Here is an 18,593-nt window from a genome sequence, read left to right on the forward strand (position 1 = left end):
ACCTTTTACACAGGCCAATTATCGGGAACCAGCGTCCGTAGTACCTGTGCGACAATTGAGCTGTGTAAGTCCAGCATATCACTATCATCCGGACATCCACACTCCAGGATTTCGTCTCTTTAGTCCCCCCCTTAACCACGTTCTGTTTTCTATCTGTAGACTTCTTACAGTCCTGCCACAGACATTGTCTTCTGTCTCTGACAATTGACTCTTGATTTGTTTCTATGCGTTTTCTGTTCTCCAGCTTTGAGTTTCCCGTTGTGACTCAGTGGCCTTCCTCTGTCTTTTCCTTCTATAACAGGGATCAGGAACCTTCTGCACCCCAGCAGCTGTGAAACTACAACTCCCAGCATGCAACCATGCTCAACTGTTCTTCTAACTCCCATATAAGTGAATGAAGCATTCTGGGAGTTGTAATTTCTGAACAGCTGAAGTTCCGGAGGTTGCTGATCTCTGTTCTATAACCTGACCATAACATTTCTACTTGAACCAAATTTTACGCACAGCTGCCTGGGAACAACCAACATTTACCACGCTCCATGTTGGATAAGACGTCATCTTGTTGTGACCATAGAAACCTCAGTGTCGTCTAAAGGATTTTAATGACCTCTTGGGGGAAATATTATGTGCCAAAAATAAATGGAAAAAGCAAAAAATCTAATAAAACAAAATAAAAAAAACGTTTAGCTGATCATCATAGTGGCTTTCAGCCTTTCCAATGCAGTTTTTGAAGCCAAAACCAGGAGTGGATTGGAAAAAAAAGGTGAGGTAGACTCTGTCCTTTATACTTACTCTCCCACAGCTGGTTTTGACTTAGGGCTCGTTCACATTACTGTTGGTGTCCTGTTCCCGTATTTCGGACCGTATTTGCGGATCCGCAATACACGGGCACTGTTCCGTGACCCATTCATTTCAATGGGTCCACAAATCCGGAGATGCGGAACAGAAGCACGGAACGGAACACTACGGAAGCACTACGGAGTGCTTTCTGGGGTTCCGTTCCGTGCCTCCGCACCGCAAAAATATAGAACATGCTCTATCTTTTTGTGGAATGGAGGAATCGCGAACCCATTCAAGTGAATGGGTCTGCGATCCCCACGCGCCTGCCCCACGGAAGGTGCCGTGCATTGCAGACCGCAATTTGCGGTTCACAGCACAGGCACGGGACACCAACGGTCGTGTGAACGAGCCCTTAGGCCTCATGCACACGACCGTTGTGTGTTTTGCGGTCTGCAAACCACGAATGGCGTCTGTGTGCGTTTTGCAATTTGCAGAATGGCACGGACAGCCTTTAATATAACTGCCTATTCTTGTCCGCAAAGCGCGGACAAGAATAGGACATGTTATATATTTTTTTGCGGACCACGGAACGGAGCAATTGAAGTGAATGGGTCCGCATCTGAGCTGCCAAAACTGCGGCTCGGATGCGGACCAAAACAACGGCCGTGTGCATGAGGCCTTAAACTGTATTAAAAACTGAATGTGTAAACCCAGCCAAAAGAGGTTGTCTGTGGGGGCTGTTTATTTTGCTGTCTTCATGGCAAATGAGTCTGGAAGAACTGGAGAGTTTATTGAAATGGATTGGATGGGGTTACAAAAAAAATCTAGGTTCTTGACCATAGGTTGTGTCTGGTAATGCAGCTTAACCCTATTCACTATTGTGCCTCCTTGATGGAGTTCTCCTATCTCACAAGTATTTTTTTATCTGCCTAGACTACCTCAAACACTTCTTCCCTTACGTCCTAACCAGTGGCACAGATGGGGTATTCCGCCTCCCGTGGACTGGTAGGACAGGTGGAAATTTTATTGACACTTAAATAATTGACTAGACCCTCCCACCTCCAATAAAGAGGGGGATCACCCCCAGACCCCTTGTGGTTTTTTTTTCTGTCCTCCGGACAGGTTTGGACTGGTGAAGATCCCCCTCTGGGGGGGGGGATCCCTGTTCTAATAGAACTCGACACTTACCCTTTGGGGTTAACTTTGCATGGGTCTTTTAGCAATCTCTGATGGCTGTTTCTTCTTCCTGCGGTTGGGCTCAGGGTAATCTGTTCCGCTCCCGTGCTGCAACTCGGGGCGGAGAGGATTCTTGTGACCTATTGGTCCCCTCTGTTGCTCAGGTTTCGAGCCCGAAGTGGGAAGAGGGGCTCCCGCATGTACGAGGAGTCGACGGCCCCACGTGTTTCCTGTGGGTGCGGCAATTTTGGGAGTGACGTCTCCGGCGTGTGATATCACTTCCTTTTTCTTTAGGGGAAGTGTTCCCCGCCTTTATAAAGTATTCTTTTCGCCACATGTGGCGAAGTAAGCTACTATAGGCTCCCTTTAGTTTTTAGCCTATTTTCTCTCTTTTGAGGCCATTTTATTGATTATTATATTTAGCACTAGCTCCGCCCCTCCACCAATGTTGCTATTTTAATCCTGCACCAGCGGTCATTCGGCCTCCTGGAGTGCAGGTGTATGGTTTTCCTTACTCTGCTTTTCTTAAGATATTGGCTGAAGCGAATTTTCCCTTCTTCCAATCGGTTTTGCTTGAAGCAGTTACTTGGTTTTTCTGGGTAAAAGCCTATTTCCTTGGATTTCCTTTCCTCCTTCCAGACTCAACAGTTAATTCTGTTTGTTTCTTGCAGCCATGTCGTCTACAGGGGACGGTGATCGGGACCCTGGCAGAAAGAATTCTGGCAAGAGACGCCATCTTCAATGCCACGACCTGTAGAGCTAAGCTTCTTCCCCAGCAAGAACCTACGGTTCATGATGTAGTTGACTGGGTGAGGAGCTACATGGAGTCCAACATGAATCAGGTGAACTCCTGAAGCAGGCTCTTATATCTAAGCGCCAAAGACCTTCCTCTCCTCATCGGGCCATGGAGGTATTGGGGGCTCAGAATGATATAGAGGGATCCATCTCCTCTTCTTCCGAAGATGAGGATGGGTTTTCCTACTTCTTCCCTCCCGAAAAAGTACAGCGGCTGCTGAGATCCATCCGGTCGGGGGACCAGGATGTTGATCAGGGTGAAGCCTCAACGTCCGCCTCTAAGGGGCCCAGGGCCTTTAAAGCGGACAATTCCCTCCTGTCATTAATGAAGACGGAGTGGAAGAAACCAGAAAAAGGTCCCGTGCTGACCAAAAGATTTAAGTCTGTCTTCCCGTTAAGAGAAGATCAATTGTCCTCTTGGCGGCCAGTACCAAAGGTGGATATGGCCATTTCCAAGAGGACCATAGTACCATCGGGCAACGGATCAAGTCTCCAGGATCCGATGGACCGCAAGGCTGATTGCGCCTTTAGGCGTACTTATTCCTCTGCATCGGCCTCGGTCGCAATAGCGTCCTCTGAAGTGGCAAACTTTCTTAAGACCAGGTTCGCCCAAGTTCAGTCTGACCTGGACCAGGGGGTCTCTAGGGATGACATCTTGGCCTCTTGTAAGACGGCCGGTCTAGCCATTGATTTTTTTTGTGTAACGCTGCTCCACAACAGCTAAAATTTGGTTCCAAGACCATGGCGCTCTCAGCCGCGGGCAGGCGTCCGCTCTGGCTAAAACCCTGGAAGGCTGATACAACTTTCAAGCATAATCTCTGCGCCATGGCATATGAACCCGGCAAACTTTTTGGGACAGAGCTTGACCATATAATGGAGGGACTGTCGGATAAGGGCAAGTCCCTTCCCCAACAGCCCTTTCATGGTCGGGGCAAAAGGTATGGGTCCAGGTCTGGACCTCAGCCCAAAGCCCAGAGAGATTGGAGCTCCCGTAGAGGGGGGAAACCCTCCAGGGTCTCTAAGCCCCCCAAGAAATCCTTGGCACTCTGATTGCGGGCCTCCTCGAAGCTCTTGGTACCATGCCGGTCTGACTGGATTCTCAGAACTCTCTGCTCCCCATATTCCCATAGGCGGTCGCCTACAACACTTTCTAGAATCTTGGCAGATCCACATCCAAGACCCTTGGGTGCCTCGTATTATATCTCAGGGATACCTGGTAGACTTGGACAGTCCCCCATCGGACAAATTTGTTCTAACAAGACTGCTTCCATCCAGCAAACAGAAGATTCTAGAAGACTATACCCTGGAGTATCTTCGGAAAGGGACCTTAGAGGAGGTGCCTCTTCAGGATCAGGGAGCAGGTATCTATTCCCCAGTTTTCCTGTTACCCAAGGTGACTGGAGGGTGATCATGGATCTGAGATATTTCAGTCAGTTCTGGATGGAAACCATCCAGTCAGTGACCAATCTTCTATTTCCAGGAAATTTCCTGGCAACCTTGGATCTCAAGGATGCTTACCTCCATATTCCCATCCATCCTGGGTCCAGAAGATTCTTAAGGATCGCGGTGCAAGTCAGGGGAGTCCTAAAACACTTTCAGTTTGTGGCCCTCCCGTTTGGAATTTCTTCGGCCCCACACACATTTACCAAAGTGGTGGTTTCCGTGGTGGCAGCTCAAAGACTTCAGGGTCTGAGCATCATTCCATACCTGGACGACTGGCTCTTCAGACCTCCTTCCCAAGCGATCCTGTACCAACACATTCAACGGGCTGTAGCCTTCCTCCACCAGCTAGGATGGATAATCAACTGGGACAAGTCCCATCTCCTGCCAGCTACCTCAGTGAAGTTCCTGGGATTTGTGGTGGACTCAGTGGAAATGACTATTCATCTTACTCCCGAAAGAAGGCTACCTGTTCAAGAGACAGCCCGCTCTCTCTTAGTACCTCGGAAAGTAACCATTCGTACTTTGATGAGAATGTTGGGACTAATGTCATCAACCACAGAGGCAGTTCAATGGGCATTATGGGATCTATGTCTGCTACAATCGGAGGTACTAGCCAAGTGGAATCACAGTTCAGTGGGACTAAATTCCGTGCACTCCCTGTCTTACCGTGCCCAGTCCTTACTAAGATGGTGGACCCATCTAGAGGACGGCAAGTCCCTGATCCAACCCTCTTGGATCATACTTACCACAGATGCATCCCTAGTAGGCTGGGAAGCACATCTTCTGGACAAGACCGTTCAAGGAACCTGGACAAATCAGGAGAAATTGTCATCGAATCTCCTAGAACTCAGGGCGATCAAACTAGCCCTTCTTCATTTCGCTCCCTGAAGTCAAGACAAAGCGGTGAAAGTACAGTCAGACAGCATGACCGCTGTAATGTACATCAACAAGCAGGGAGGCACGAAGTCACAAAGTCTCCTGAGAGAGGTGTGATATTGGATTGGGCAGAATTGAACCTCACCCATTTATCAGCCGTCCACATTCGTGGAGTCCACAATATAATTGCAGATCGCCTGAGCCAAGGTATTCCAACCAGAGAATGGTCTCTCCATCCAGACATCTTCAAGGAGATAACGCTCAGGTGGGGCATGCCAGAGATCGATCTCATGGCAATGAGGTTTAACACCAAGGTGGAGAGGTACTGCTCCCTTTACAGGGAGGACAACCCGGTGGCAATAGATGTCAATCCCATGGAGGTTTGGGCTGGCCTATATCTTCCCTCCAATTTCCTTGATTCCGGGGGTATTGATGAAAATCAGGCAGGACCAAGCATCAGTCATCGCCATCATTCCATACTGGCCAAAGAGCTTGGTTTACCCAACTCACTCAAATGAGTCTGGGTCAATTTTGGAGGCTTTCCCCAGAGGGAGTAGTGATGTCGGGGGACACTCAGATCTCCTCAAATGTTCAACCTGACAGCCTGGAGGTTGATCAATCCCTTCCAAGAATAGAAGGGCTATCGGGGTCTGTCTTGAGAACCCTACAGCACAACAGATCTTATTCAAGAATTTGGAAGATTTTTTCAAATTGGTGTTCCAGTCGTCAACTGTCATCCACAGACGCTTCCATGCCTACCCTCCTACAGTTCCTGCAGGACGGTCTGGACAAGGGGTTGTCACAGTCTACCCTCAGAGTGCAAACTTTTGCTATCTCGGCCTGTCTCAACAGGTCCATTTCTCAAGAACCCCTTATCAAGTGGTTCCTTAAGGGAGCTTCAAGGTTAAAGCCTACAGTATTCAGACCTATCCCGGTATGGGATTTAACGGTCGTGCTCAGGGGGTTATCATTGCCCCCCTTTGAGCCTTTAAAGGAGGTGTTCAAATTTCTTGCCTGGAAAATTACTTTTTTATTGGCGATCACTTCTTCAAAGCGAGTTGGGGAACTCCAAGCTTTATCTGCTTTTGAGCCGTACACCAAGTTCCTGCAAGACCGGGTGCTGCTCAAGTTCTTGCCTACCTTTATCCCAAAGGTGCCTTCATTCAGCAACATCAACAAGGTAATTTCTCTTCCAGTTTTGGCTTCACTCCCCTCCTCAGAAGAAAGAGGGCTCCATACCCTCGATGTCTCGAGATGTCTCAGGATTTACCTGGAGCGGTCCAAGGTATTTAGGAAAGATGAAAATCTTCCTATACTTTTTCTGGCATGCACAAGGGTAGTAAAGCCTCTAAGCTCTCCATCAGTCAATGGATTAAAGAGGCAATTCGGGAGTCTTATGTGTCTTAGGGTTCTGAGCCACCTGAGTTTGTAAAGGCCCACTGTACTCGAGCGGTGGCTACTTCTTTTGCAGAAAGAAGCTCGATTCCACTGGATGTCATCTGTAAATCAGTTTCCTGGAGTTCTCACTCCACTTTTATCTCACACTATAGAGTGGATTCTAGGATAGATAGCTATTCCTCATTTGGCCGGACAGTCTTATCCTCCGCCAGGCATGAGGACCCTCCCTTGAGGGTTTCTACTTGCTAATCCCCATTTGTGCCACTGGTTAGGACGTAAGGGAATCGTTAATGTCTAACGATAATTTGTTTTCCCTTAGTCCTAACAGTGGCACACAAATATTCCCCCCCCCCCCCCTTAGTTTTCGGTTGTTAAATTGTTATACATTATTGTTGCTTATTTCTACTTGTAACTACACAAGGGGTCTGGGGGTGATCCCCCTCTTTATTGGAGGTAGGAGGGTCTAGTCAATTATTTAAGTGTCAATAAAATTTCCACCTGTCCTACCAGTCCATGGGGGGCGGAATACCCCATCTGTGCCACTGTTAGGACTAAGGGAAAACAAATTATTGTTAGAAATTAACGAATATTTTTGCCCCATATACCTCTTTTTCATGTCAGCACAGTTTCCTCAGCATCACTGCATCCTGGCAGGATGTTTACATGCAGAACTTCCTGTTTCTCTCACCTTCCTGTTGGATATTCCAACCAATCCCAGCATGCTTTACTCTGTAACATTACTCAGGGTTGTTTGGCGGTAGCATCTAAACTCCATGCACCATAAGGGACCTTCTGATGTTACATTGTCACATGACATGCAAAGTCTAAATTTGAAAGTGACCATGTGCCTCGCCTTAAACACCATCATTATGCTTAATTTTTATTATTTTTTTACTACATTGGTTGTAGATATTACCCTGGTGCTATATCCCGTAGCTGCTTTAAATCCACTTGACTTTAGCATGTCACATGACCCTGTGACATCATAAAGTCCTCAGGGCACATGGAGTTTAGACACAACCCTTGCTCGGCCTGCCACACTTGTCTCCAGATCTCCCCTCCAAGTCAGCTAGGAGGAGCAAGCCCTCAAAGTTCCCTATCAGTATGTTTTTTGGAGTGTGGAAGGAAACCTACACAAACATGAGGAGAACATACAAGCTCCATTCAGATGTTGTTAGTGGTCAGGTTCAAACATAGGACCCAACGTTGCAAAGCAGCCACCATTACAGAGCAAAGCATGCTGGGATTGATTACAAAACTCATCAGGAAGCTGATAAACAGGAAGTTTTGCATGTAAACATCCTGCCAGGATACAGAGATGTTGAGGAAAGTGCTGACATGAAAAACAGGCATATAGGCAAAAATATGCAGTGTTTGGAGCACTCTGGGCTTATAAAAATCCATTATGGGACCTAAGAACCCCTTTAAGGCCAGTTCTACACGATCATATTACAGACGTGTATCCTGGGCCAAACAAAGGTTTATGGACCCAAACTCATCTACGATAAGTGATCAATAATGCTGTAATTTAAGGTCAGCAACCTGGGCCGGATCATAGGTCTGTATTACAAACCCTTGAATCTGGTCTTACTAGGTGGGAAATTCACAACCCCAACCTATTTAGGGCATCTGAATGTCCCAGATGTTTTAAGGTGGATATTCCCTTTTAAAGGATTATTCAGAAATAGAAAAACAATTTCAAACCTAAACAGCAACACACCAGTTCAGAGGTTGTGTCTGGTACTGCAGCTCAGAGTCATTCACTTCAATGGAACAAATCTGTAATGGTAGGGCTACACAGCGTGGTCATACCCATAGGCGTGCACACAGGGTGTGCCTGGGCACACTCTAATCAAGCCTCAAAATTGAGGTTCTGTCCCCTCCGTGCTCCTGGGTGCCCCCCCCCCCCCCCCCCCCCCCCCCCGCTGATTCCACTTTAACTGTTACACTGGCCGGCTAGTAATTCACATAGGGGGGGGGCGGACCCGGCGGAGGCAGAGCCGTGTGTGCTGTGCAGGCGCAGGCTGGGAGTGGTCCCGTCTGGGCGGCAGAGTTGACATCACGCTGCGTGCCCCGCGCGCCTGCTAGTGAGGTGAGGACAGGACGGCGGCGGCGCGGCATGATAGTGTTGGAAGGGAACTTGGTGCCCAGCTGCTCCGGTCCGGGACCCATAACGCATTATAAAAAATAAGTATGTACCCTGTCCCACAGTGCTACCCCTCCTCAGTTGTCCCCTGTATAATGTACCCTGATACCCCTCAGTTATATAATATAACTGAGGGGTATCAGGGTAAATTATACAGGGGTAATATAACTGAGGGGTATCAGGGTACATTATTATACAGGGGTAATATAACTGAGGAAGGCTGTCAGACATTATACAGGGGTAATATAAATTATATTATCCCTGTGTAATGTACCTTGATACCCCTTAGTTATATTATCCCCTGTATTTTGTCCCCTGATAGCCCTCCTCAGTTATATTACCCCTGTATAATGTACAGGGGTAATATAACTGTGTGTGTATATATAATATATATATATATATATACACTGCTCAAAAAAATAAAGGGAACACTTAAACAACACAATGTAACTCCAAGTCAATCACACTTCTGTGAAATCAAACTGTCCACTTAGGAAGCAACACTGAGTGACAATCAATTTCACATGCTGTTGTGCAAATGGGATAGACAACAGGTGGAAATTATAGGCAATTAGCAAGACACCCCCAATAAAGGAGTGGTTCTGCAGGTGGTGACAACAGACCACTTCTCAGTTCCTATGCTTCCTGGCTGATGTTTTGGTCACTTTTGAATGCTGGCGGTGCTTTCACTCTAGTGGTAGCATGTGACGGAGTCTACAACCCACACAAGTGGCTCAGGTAGTGCAGCTTATACAGGATGGCACATCAATGCGAGCTGTGGCAAGAAAGTTTGCTGTGTCTGTCAGCGTAGTGTCCAGAGCATGGAGGCGCTACCAGGAGACAGGCCAGTACATGAGGAGACGTGGAGGAGGCCGTAGGAGGGCAACAACCCAGCATAAGGACCGCTACCTCCGCCTTTGTGCAAGGAGGAACAGGAGGAGCACTGCCAGAGCCCTGCAAAATGACCTCCAGCAGGCCACAAATGTGCATGTGTCTGCTCAAACGGTCAGAAACAGACTCCATGAGGGTGATATGAGGGCCCGACGTCCACAGTTGGGGGTTGTGCTTACAGCCCAACACCGTGCAGGACGTTTGGCATTTGCCAGAGAACACCAAGATTGGCAAATTCGCCACTGGCGCCCTGTGCTCTTCACAGATGAAAGCAGGTTCACACTGAGCACATGTGACAGACGTGACAGAGTCTTGAGACGCCGTGGAGAACGTTCTGCTGCCTGCAACATCCTCCAGCATGACCGGTTTGGCATTGGGTCAGTAATGGTGTGGGGTGGCATTTCTTTGGAGGGCCGCACAGCCCTCCATGTGCTCGCCAGAGGTAGCCTGACTGCCATTAGGTACCGAGATGAGATCCTCAGACCCCTTGTGAGACCATATGCTGGTGCGGTTGGCCCTGGGTTCCTCCTAATGCAAGACAATGCTAGACCTCATGTGGCTGGAGTGTGTCAGCAGTTCCTGCAAGACGAAGGCATTGATGCTATGGACTGGCCCGCCCGTTCCCCAGACCTGAATCCAATTGAGCACATCTGGGACATCATGTCTCGCTCTATCCACCAACGTCACGTTGCACCACAGACTGTCCAGGAGTTGGCAGATGCTTTAGTCCAGGTCTGGGAGGAGATCCCTCAGGAGACCGTCCGCCACCTCATCAGGAGCATGCACAGGCGTTGTAGGGAGGTCATACAGGCACGTGGAGGCCACACACACTACTGAGCCTCATTTTGACTTGTTTTAAGGACATTACATCAAAGTTGGATCAGCTTGTAGTGTGTTTTTCCACTTTAATTTTGAGTGTGACTCCAAATCCAGACCTCCATGGGTTGAAAAATTTGATTTCCATTTTTTTATTTTTGTGTGATTTTGTTGTCAGCACATTCAACTATGTAAAGAACAAAGTATTTCAGAAGAATATTTAATTAACTCAGATCTAGGATGTGTTATTTTTGTGTTCCCTTTATTTTTTTGTGCAGTGTATATATATATATATATATATACACACGCGCGCGTGCGTTTGTTCTTTAGGGTGCACACCCTAATGCAATAGGCTGCGCACGCCTATGGTCATACCCTTATTAGGACCTTACAGTTTAGTTGGTCTGCATTATTAATGGCCGTGAATTATTTTCCAGGATTTTGATACTGTTGACCTATCCTCATCCGCTGTTTGAGAAGGCACAGTGTGAGCGCTGCGGCCTTCTCCGTGCTCACCAAGCACAGCACTGTATATTGTAAGGCGACTGTGCTTGGTATTGCATTCAGCCCAACTGAAGTGAATGGGGCTGAGTGTGATATCAAGCGCAGCCGGTATACAATAAGGTGAGCTGAGAGAAGACCACGGTGCTCACAAAAGCATCGGTGCCTTCTCATACAGAAGATCAGTGGGGGTCCTGGGTGTTGGACCCCTACCAATCAGATACTGATGAACCTATCCTGATGACCCTATAGGGAAACTTCCCAGTGGGCTGGTGCCCAGGGGGCCACCTGCTAAGTAAATAATCAGACGCTCCGAGAATTAGTTAAATGGGTTATTCAACCACTATAATGCCCGGGCACCACATACAGATTATACTTACCCCGCTCCTGATGCCCGCATGGGCGCCGCTGCATCCGGTGACGGTGGGGGTTGTGGCAGCTAACAGCAGGCCGCGACGGTGATGAGCTTCTCAAGCATCACCTGCGATGCTAGGGAGGCTTGTCCCCGACGCGAGCTTGCACTAGCCACCACAGAAGGGAGGTTTCTGGGGTACTATAATGTGCTGCACTGTAGTGTTTGGTTCTATTTTGTGCTGCACTATGGTATTTGGCTCTGCTGGGGCGGTATGTTGTGCTGCACTATGGTATATGGTTCTGCTGGGGCAGTATATTGTACTGCACTATGGTATATGGTTCTGCTGGGGCAGTATATTGTGTTACGCTGTGGTATTTGGTTCTGTTGGGGCAGTATTTTGTGCTGCACTGTGGTATTTGGTTATGCTGGGGCAGTATATTGTGCTGCATTGTGATATTTGGTTCTGCTGGAGCAGTATATTGTGCTGCACTGTGGTATTTGGTTCTGCTGATGCAGTATATTGTGCTGCACTGTGGTATTTGGTTCTGCTGGGGCAGTATATTGTGCTGCACTGTGGTATTTGGTTCTGCTGATGCAGTATATTGTGCTGCACTGTGGTATTTGGTTCTGCTGGGGCAGTATATTGTGCTGCACTGTGGTATTTGGTTCTACTGGGGCAGTATATTGTGCTGCACTGTGGTATTTGGTTCTGCTGGTGCAGTATATTGTGCTGCTCTGTGGTATTTGGTTCTACTGGGGCAGTATATTGTGCTGCACTGTGGTATTTGGTTCTGCTGGGGCAGTATATTGTGCTGCACTGTGGTATTTGGTTCTACTGGGGCAGTATATTGTGCTGCACTGTGGTATTTGGTTCTGCTGGGGCGGTATATTGTGCTGCACTGTGGTATTTGGTTCTGCTGGGCCAGTATATTGTGCTGCACTGTGGTATTTGGTTTTGCTGGGGCAGTATATTGTGCTGCATTGTGGTATTTGGTTCTGCTGGGGCAGTATATTGTGCTGCACTGTGGTATTTGGTTCTGCTGGGGCAGTATATTGTGCTGCACTGTGGTATTTGGTTCTGCTGGGGCAGTATATTGTGCTGCACTGTGGTTTTTGGTTCTACTGGGGCAGTATATTGTGCTGCACTGTGGTATTTGGTTCTGCTGGTGCAGTATATTGTGCTGCTCTGTGGTATTTGGTTCTACTGGGGCAGTATATTGTGCTGCTCTGTGGTATTTGGTTCTTCTGGGGCAGTATATTGTGCTGCACTGTGGTATTTGGTTCTGCTGGGGCAGTATATTGTGCTGCACTGTGGTATTTGGTTCTACTGGGGCGGTATATTGTGCTGCACTGTGGTATTTGGTTCTGCTGGGGCAGTATATTGTGCTGCACTGTGGTATTTGGTTCTGCTGATGCAGTATATTGTGCTGCACTGTGGTATTTGGTTCTGCTGGGGCAGTATATTGTGCTGCACTGTGGTATTTGGTTCTACTGGGGCAGTATATTGTGCTGCACTGTGGTATTTGGTTCTGCTGGTGCAGTATATTGTGCTGCTCTGTGGTATTTGGTTCTACTGGGGCAGTATATTGTGCTGCACTGTGGTATTTGGTTCTACTGGGGCGGTATATTGTGCTGCACTGTGGTATTTGGTTTTGCTGGGGCAGTATATTGTGCTGCATTGTGGTATTTGGTTCTGCTGGGGCAGTATATTGTACTGCATTGTGGTATTTGGTTCTGCTGGGGCAGTATATTGTGCTGCACTGTGGTATTTGGTTCTACTGGGGCGGTATATTGTGCTGCACTGTGGTATTTGGTTTTGCTGGGGCAGTATATTGTGCTGCATTGTGGTATTTGGTTCTGCTGGGGCAGTATATTGTACTGCATTGTGGTATTTGGTTCTGCTGGGGCAGTATATTGTGCTGCACTGTGGTATTTGGTTCTGCTGGTGCAGTATATTGTGCTGCTCTATGGTATTTGGTTCTACTGGGGCAGTATATTGTGCTGCACTGTGGTATTTGGTTCTACTGGGGCGGTATATTGTGCTGCACTGTGGTATTTGGTTTTGCTGGGGCAGTATATTGTGCTGCATTGTGGTATTTGGTTCTGCTGGGGCAGTATATTGTACTGCATTGTGGTATTTGGTTCTGCTGGGGCAGTATATTGTGCTGCACTGTGGTATTTGGTTCTGCTGGTGCAGTATATTGTGCTGCTCTGTGGTATTTGGTTCTACTGGGGCAGTATATTGTGCTGCACTGTGGTATTTGGTTCTACTGGGGCGGTATATTGTGCTGCACTGTGGTATTTGGTTTTGCTGGGGCAGTATATTGTGCTGCATTGTGGTATTTGGTTCTGCTGGGGCAGTATATTGTACTGCATTGTGGTATTTGGTTCTGCTGGGGCAGTATATTGTGCTACACTGTGGTATTTGGTTCTGCTGGGGCAGTATATTGTGCTGCACTGTGGTATTTGGTTCTACTGGGGCAGTATATTGTGCTGCACTGTGGTATTTGGTTCTGCTGGTGCAGTATATTGTGCTGCTGTGTGGTATTTGGTTCTACTGGGGCAGTATATTGTGCTGCACTGTGGTATTTGGTTCTTCTGGGGCAGTATATTGTGCTGCACTGTGGTATTTGGTTCTACTGGGGCAGTATATTGTGCTGCACTGTGGTATTTGGTTCTACTGGGGCAGTATATTGTGCTGCACTGTGGTATTTGGTTCTGCTGGGGCAGTATATTGTGCTGCACTGTGGTATTTGGTTCTGCTGGGGCAGTATATTGTGCTGCACTGTGGTATTTGGTTCTGCTGGGGCAGTATATTGTGCTGCACTGTGGTATTTGGTTCTACTGGGGCAGTATATTGTGCTGCACTGTCGTATTTGGTTCTGCTGGTGCAGTATATTGTGCTGCTGTGTGGTATTTGGTTCTGCTGGGGCAGTATATTGTGCTGCACTGTGGTATTTGGTTCTTCTGGGGCAGTATATTGTGCTGCACTGTGGTATTTGGTTCTGCTGGGGCAGTATATTGTGCTGCACTGTGGTATTTGGTTCTGCTGGGGCAGTATATTGTGCTGCACTGTGGTATTTGGTTCTGCTGGTGCAGTATATTGTGCTGCACTGTGGTATTTGGTTCTGCTGGGGCAGTATATTGTGCTGCACTGTGGTATTTGGTTCTGCTGGGGCAGTATATTGTGCTGCACTGTGGTATTTGGTTCTGCTGGGGCAGTATATTGTGCTGCACTGTGGTATTTGGTTCTGCTGATGCAGTATATTGTGCTGCACTGTGGTATTTGGTTCTGCTGGGGCAGTATATTGTGCTGCACTGTGGTATTTGGTTCTGCTGGGGCAGTATATTGTGCTGCACTGTGGTATTTGGTTCTGCTAGGGCAGTATATTGTGCTGCACTGTGGTATTTGGTTCTGCTGGGGCAGTATATTGTGCTGCACTGTGGTATTTTGTGCTGCTGGGGCAGTATATTGTGCTGCACTGTGGTATTTGGTTCTGCTGGGGCAGTATATTGTGCTGCACTGTGGTATTTGGTTCTGCTGGGGCAGTATATTGTGCTGCACTGTGGTATTTGGTTCTGCTGGGGCAGTATATTGTGCTGCACTGTGGTATTTGGTTCTGCTGGGGCAGTATATTGTGCTGCACTGTGGTATTTGGTTCTGCTGGGGCAGTATATTGTGCTGCACTGTGGTATTTTGTGCTGCTGGGGCAGTATATTGTGCTGCACTGTGGTATTTGGTTCTGCTGGGGCAGTATATTGTGCTGCACTGTGGTATTTGGTTCTGCTGGGGCAGTATATTGTGCTGCTCTGTGGTATTTGGTTCTACTGGGGCAGTATATTGTGCTGCACTGTGGTATTTGGTTCTACTGGGGCGGTATATTGTGCTGCACTGTGGTATTTGGTTCTGCTGGGGCAGTATATTGTGCTGCACTGTGGTATTTGGTTCTGCTGGGGCAGTATATTGTGCTGCTCTGTGGTATTTGGTTCTACTGGGGCAGTATATTGTGCTGCACTGTGGTATTTGGTTCTACTGGGGCGGTATATTGTGCTGCACTGTGGTATTTGGTTTTGCTGGGGCAGTATATTGTGCTGCATTGTGGTATTTGGTTCTGCTGGGGCAGTATATTGTACTGCATTGTGGTATTTGGTTCTGCTGGGGCAGTATATTGTGCTGCACTGTGGTATTTGGTTCTACTGGGGCGGTATATTGTGCTGCACTGTGGTATTTGGTTTTGCTGGGGCAGTATATTGTGCTGCATTGTGGTATTTGGTTCTGCTGGGGCAGTATATTGTACTGCATTGTGGTATTTGGTTCTGCTGGGGCAGTATATTGTGCTGCTCTGTGGTATTTGGTTCTACTGGGGCAGTATATTGTGCTGCACTGTGGTATTTGGTTCTACTGGGGCGGTATATTGTGCTGCACTGTGGTATTTGGTTTTGTTGGGGCAGTATATTGTGCTGCATTGTGGTATTTGGTTCTGCTGGGGCAGTATATTGTACTGCATTGTGGTATTTGGTTCTGCTGGGGCAGTATATTGTGCTGCACTGTGGTATTTGGTTCTGCTGGTGCAGTATATTGTGCTGCTCTGTGGTATTTGGTTCTACTGGGGCAGTATATTGTGCTGCACTGTGGTATTTGGTTCTACTGGGGCGGTATATTGTGCTGCACTGTGGTATTTGGTTTTGCTGGGGCAGTATATTGTGCTGCATTGTGGTATTTGGTTCTGCTGGGGCAGTATATTGTACTGCATTGTGGTATTTGGTTCTGCTGGGGCAGTATATTGTGCTACACTGTGGTATTTGGTTCTGCTGGGGCAGTATATTGTGCTGCACTGTGGTATTTGGTTCTGCTGGTGCAGTATATTGTACTGCACTGTGGTATTTGGTTCTACTGGGGCAGTATATTGTGCTGCACTGTGGTATTTGGTTCTGCTGGTGCAGTATATTGTGCTGCTGTGTGGTATTTGGTTCTACTGGGGCAGTATATTGTGCTGCACTGTGGTATTTGGTTCTTCTGGGGCAGTATATTGTGCTGCACTGTGGTATTTGGTTCTGCTGGGGCAGTATATTGTGCTGCACTGTGGTATTTGGTTCTACTGGGGCAGTATATTGTGCTGCACTGTGGTATTTGGTTCTACTGGGGCGGTATATTGTGCTGCACTGTGGTATTTGGTTTTGCTGGGGCAGTATATTGTGCTGCATTGTGGTATTTGGTTCTGCTGGGGCAGTATATTGTGCTACACTGTGGTATTTGGTTCTGCTGGGGCAGTATATTGTGCTACACTGTGGTATTTGGTTCTGCTGGGGCAGTATATTGTGCTGCACTGTGGTATTTGGTTCTACTGGGGCAGTATATTGTGCTGCACTGTGGTATTTGGTTCTGCTGGTGCAGTATATTGTGCTGCTGTGTGGTATTTGGTTCTACTGGGGCAGTATATTGTGCTGCACTGTGGTATTTGGTTCTTCTGGGGCAGTATATTGTGCTGCACTGTGGTATTTGGTTCTGCTGGGGCAGTATATTGTGCTGCACTGTGATATTTGGTTCTGCTGGGGCAGTATATTGTGCTGCACTGTGGTATTTGGTTCTGCTGAGGCAGTATATTGTGCTGCACTGTGGTATTTGGTTCTGCTGGGGCAGTATATTGTGCTGCACTGTGATATTTGGTTCTGCTGGGGCGGTATTTTGTGTCGCAATAAGGTATTATTGGCCTCGCCTACTTTTGTTGACCCTTTATTTTTTTCCAGGACCACGTTAAGTTCCCAGTCCTCCCGGTTTCAGAACACGTGATCTCTGGCATAACATGTAGGTCGCCCGCTAACGCTTTCCCATGGTCCTAGTGACCTGCGCCGGACACCATCCTCTCCTCTAAAAGGATTTCATCCTCCAGGTGACTGATATATTCTCCCTCTGAAATCCCTCGCTAAATCTTCTTACTCACGGGTTTAAAGTATAAAAACGCAGCGGCCAAAGCGGATTAACCCATTAAAGACTCGGCCTAGAGTCCTGGGTGCAGAGGACTGGTAATCCCCCCCACCAGGAGCAGGGACTCTGCTCCAGACTGTCTGACACCGATTCTATATGAGAACACTACAGCCAGCCTCGCCCACACCCTGCAATGGCTGCTCCCAGAGAACAATAGACTGCAGTCTTAGGGTTACTGTCCCTTTAAATCTTTGGCCATCCCGGCCCTAGGATTCCCGCGATAATGATGTCACGTTTAAATGCCCTGGGGCTCCTTCTTATTGGTTAAAGCTCTTGCAGAGGGGGGGAGAGGTCTGAGGGGCCCTTGGGGCCCGATCTCCTTGTGGATTGCAAGGCAGTCAGCTGAGAGTAGGCGGGCATTTCCGGTCTCTGCTCCAGTCCCCGGTGCCGGTGTTCCCACCAGTCCCTGGGGCTACGATCAGCTGTCAGCTTCTAACCACGCCCTCTTCTGCGTCCGTCGGCCAATCACAGGCGCCGATGCTGGCAGGTGCGGGTGTTATTGTTTTGGGCTAAAGTTAAAGGCCTCAGAGAAGGGAGAGGATCCCGGGCCCCCCCGGTGACAGCACACGACACACCCCGGGGAGTGGAGCTCCAGCCACAGCCGGACTGCTGCGTTTCCCCGAGCTCCGGGGCACCTGGTCACTGCTGCTGGGACAGGCGACACCCCTGTCAGTACTCGGCGGATCCAGGACACAAAGGGGCTCAGCACCCCAAGAGCGCCCGCAGCCGCCTCCATGCGGAGAGAGATGAACGGGGTGACCAAGAGCCGGTTTGAGGTGCGACATGTGAACTGGGTACCTATTACTGAGGGGGATCCGGGTGTAGTTCAGAGATAGCTGTTGCATGGGGGGGACCGGGTGACTGGGGGTGCATGGATGATGAATGAGGAGTGTAGGGAGGGGGCAGGAGGTGGCAGTAACTTCTGAGGTTGGGGGGATGGGATTGTTGTGGTGTCAGGATTCAGAGCTGGTCACAGTAGTGGTGATGTCACAGTATGGCCGGTGATGTCACAGTATGGTCTGTGAGACAGCTGGTCAGTCATATGACCTGTGATCCCTGGATCAGAGCCGGTCACAGACGTGGTGATGTTACAACAGTGTGATCGCTGGATCAGAGCCGGTCACAGACGTGGTGATGTCACAACAGTGTGACCGGTGATCACTGGATCAGAGCCGGTCACAGACGTGGTGATGTCACAACAGTGTGACCGGTGATCACTGGATCAGAGCCGGTCACAGACGTGGTGATGTCACAACAGTATGACCGGTGATCGCTGGATCAGAGCCGGTCACAGACGTGGTGATGTCACAACAGTGTGACCGGTGATCGCTGGATCAGAGCCTGTCACAGACGTGGTGATGTCACAACAGTGTGACCGGTGATCGCTGGATCAGAGCCGGTTACAGACGTGGTGATGTCACAACAGTGTG

General features: G+C 48.4%; 1 protein-coding gene across 3 annotated transcripts in view; it reads left to right on the top strand.

The window, feature by feature from the left end:
- Nucleotides 1–17,544: 17,544 nt before the first annotated feature.
- FBXL20 (F-box and leucine rich repeat protein 20) overlaps nucleotides 17,545–18,593 on the top strand; it is a 37,047-nt gene continuing 35,998 nt past the window's right edge. For 2 of the 3 annotated variants that reach the window (XM_040438201.1, XM_040438202.1), the window contains exon 1: nucleotides 17,545–17,957. In XM_040438201.1, the coding sequence (XP_040294135.1) occupies nucleotides 17,898–17,957 (60 nt within the window). In that variant the 5' untranslated portion in view covers nucleotides 17,545–17,897. The remainder of the gene's footprint in view (nucleotides 17,958–18,593) is intronic. The other variant, XM_040438203.1, reaches the window with a different exon arrangement.

This window comes from Bufo bufo, chromosome 6 (genome assembly GCF_905171765.1).
Source record: "Bufo bufo chromosome 6, aBufBuf1.1, whole genome shotgun sequence".
NCBI classification, from domain to species: Eukaryota; Metazoa; Chordata; class Amphibia; order Anura; family Bufonidae; genus Bufo; species Bufo bufo.